Raw genomic sequence first — 2534 nt, forward strand, 5'->3', positions numbered from 1 at the left:
ACATTTTGGATGATGCACAGTTCCAAAAAGTCTCAAGGAGTGAGCCAACGGTTACCATTTCCCCGCTACAGGTCTGTGCAATACTACCCAGTTTTACTACTGGACATCTGCTCCATTGGAAGGCCACAGGGGCAAGTAGTCATTTTAAATCCAGCGGCGTTAGAACAGTTGTTGCAGTCCTGAAAGGTTTTGTCAAGTGACCTCAAAAACAAGGGACAAAAGTCCAAGGAGACTACAGTTGAAATTCACAAGTTTGACTGACATTTGTGTTCACAAATTTGAATATTTTAAAACTAAACTAAAATATGAGGCTATTATAATTTGTAGATCAGCCTAAAGGTGAAAAGAAAATGTGTGGTGCATAGCAATGGCGACAAATAAGGGTACCACACTCAAAACCAGTAGGCCTATAGCCCGTTTAAATGGCACATAAATGCATCTTACAGTGCTACTCAATTCTACAAAGAGTTGTCTCCACCTACTGGCTATGAGAACACAGTAGCCTACCTACTGTAGGCAGACAAGAAGTTGAACCATATAGGCCCAAAGGGCGACATGGGGGGGAAACGGTCATTTTTTGGAAAACAATTAATTTATTAACCACATTTACATTATTAAAACGACAGCAGTGTAAACAGACAATACAGAGTAGACACACAATACATAGATCAAGCTGATGGTAGTTAAAATCCTCTCCAGAGGCCAATTATAAAGAAGTCTTTTGGATCCCCGGTTCGACCAGCAACATTTGGGTTACGTCCAAACACTGTCCAAACATTTCTTGGGACGCGTAGGTCATATACAGAAAGCCATCTTCGTCCCTGTACTCTTTGTAGACTTGGGCCATGGTTAAGGACATGCTAGCAATGCCTTTGTTGTGCAGAAGCAGATAGAACGCTTGGCTTGGCATCAGAGTCATGCGGTTTCTGCAAAGAGTCAAATGGAAGTGCGTGAAAATCGGAAAGCGCAAGAAGTTGTAGCTTCGGCTATAACTTTAACCTAAGGCTACAACGATTTGCCATTACAGTCAACGTTTGGCATGTGGCATTTGGCAATTTTGCGTGAACCAAACTGTCAATTGTATAGCCCATGGGCTGAATTCTAAACATACCAGATCACATGCTCACCTTAAAATTGTGACAAACTGAGTTATTGTGAGCTCCTGAGGAACCAGAAACTTGGTCTTGTCTAAGGTCGGAAGATATTTCTCTCGCTGATACCTTTCGATTATGACCTTTAAAAACAAACACAAATCAACAAAAAAGTCTCATTATTCGGTTTAGCAAATGCCTAATTGATTATTTATCGCTGGCATGCACATTAAGTCAAAATGACTCACCGGTATTTTGGTTGGAAATTTAGTACGAATCCCAGCAACTTCTTGTTTTCTGACTGCTGTTGATAAAACATTAGCCTGTAATACAAATAATCCACTCCTAGGCTAGTCTGTTTACAGGTATAATAGTGAAAAGAGTTACTCACCGAAGCTTTTCCGCTGTTTAAAAGGCTTGGGATGTTGGGTCTTGTCGAAAGGAGGCATGCTGTTGCTGCTCCGTGTACTCGTCTGGTTCTCACGACCTCTCACCCCGATAAGCTTAAGCTTGCTGCGGTGTTGGGAGAAATTAAATAGTATGACACCTCTGACGTAGGCCTAGGCATGTACCAATTATCTCTACTCATAGCCTTGGAACTTCTAACGGCGGTCAAAGGCCTTAGTATTAACACAAGGCCTGTAGCCTACTAGCCTACTACTTCTAGCCTAAATGATGATGATGATGATAATAATAATAATAATGTTAATAATAATAATGATCATCATCATCATCATCATCATCATCATCATCATCATCATAATCACCAATAATTACAATAGTCTAAATTAAATCTTAATCTATTCATTTATGTTTTGAAGTAGGCCTATCTTTGAGATTTGAGATCATGCTGTAAATCCTATCTCAAAAACATAGTCCTGTGCAGATCTGTCTTGCAGACACCTTGGGACTATTTATTTTGTGTCTGACAGAGTAAGCACAAGAGATAGCTAGAATGAACGAGAATCTGTTTTGTACTCCTATCGAGTGTCATCTCCGTAAACGTTGAACAAGCATTAAAGTTGTCTAGCCAAAAACAAGCATCGTAGAACACGTGGAAGAGTCTGGCAAACACCACCAATAGTCCAGCATTGACAAATTCCTTGTGTTATTATGTCTTTAGAAGACGCTTTGAATAATGTTCTTTACTTTTATTTGCAGAATGTTCCAGTCTGGTTTTTAGAGCTACAGTATGTGCCAGCCTGATCCACTGGTGGAAAAGACAGGTATAAGCCTACCTTTGCCTGTCCTTCATGTCACAATTAATAAGGAACATTCCTCAAAAAGCAGCATTGTCATTTGTACTGTTTTATGGGTGAAAAGGCTTGTCATCTGCTGCCTAGTTAATGTTTAACAATTATAAACCACAATATGTAATTCAATGCAAATCATTTTTTGGACCCCTTGGTTATTATGGGTTGTGGACCCCACTTTAAGAGAGAA

At 39.8% G+C, this 2534-nt stretch overlaps 1 protein-coding gene across 1 annotated transcript; it reads right to left on the reverse strand.

Moving 5' to 3' along the window:
* Positions 1 to 573: 573 nt before the first annotated feature.
* On the reverse strand, positions 574 to 1583 carry map1lc3c (microtubule-associated protein 1 light chain 3 gamma). The gene is made up of 4 exons (XM_062543695.1): positions 1483 to 1583; positions 1340 to 1395; positions 1128 to 1234; positions 574 to 926 (listed from the first exon to the last, which is right to left on the reverse strand). The coding sequence occupies exons 1-4, from the start codon at positions 1538 to 1540 to the stop codon at positions 707 to 709; spliced, it is 441 nt and encodes a 146-aa protein (XP_062399679.1). The 5' UTR covers positions 1541 to 1583; the 3' UTR covers positions 574 to 706.
* Between the last annotated feature and the right edge of the window lie 951 nt (positions 1584 to 2534).

Source organism: Sardina pilchardus, chromosome 1 (assembly GCF_963854185.1).
Source record: "Sardina pilchardus chromosome 1, fSarPil1.1, whole genome shotgun sequence".
NCBI lineage: Eukaryota > Metazoa > Chordata > Actinopteri > Clupeiformes > Clupeidae > Sardina > Sardina pilchardus.

Excerpts from the sequence above, each read along its gene's own strand:
- map1lc3c (XM_062543695.1), bottom strand. The coding sequence starts at position 1,540 with ATGCCTCCTTTCGACAAGACCCAACATCCCAAGCCTTTTAAACAGCGG. Across the intron at positions 1,396-1,482 it reads TAAACAGCGGAAAAGCTTCG|CAGTCAGAAAACAAGAAGTT; the intron begins GTGAGTAACTCT and ends TTTTATCAACAG. Across the intron at positions 1,235-1,339 it reads AATTTCCAACCAAAATACCG|GTCATAATCGAAAGGTATCA; the intron begins GTGAGTCATTTT and ends TTGTTTTTAAAG.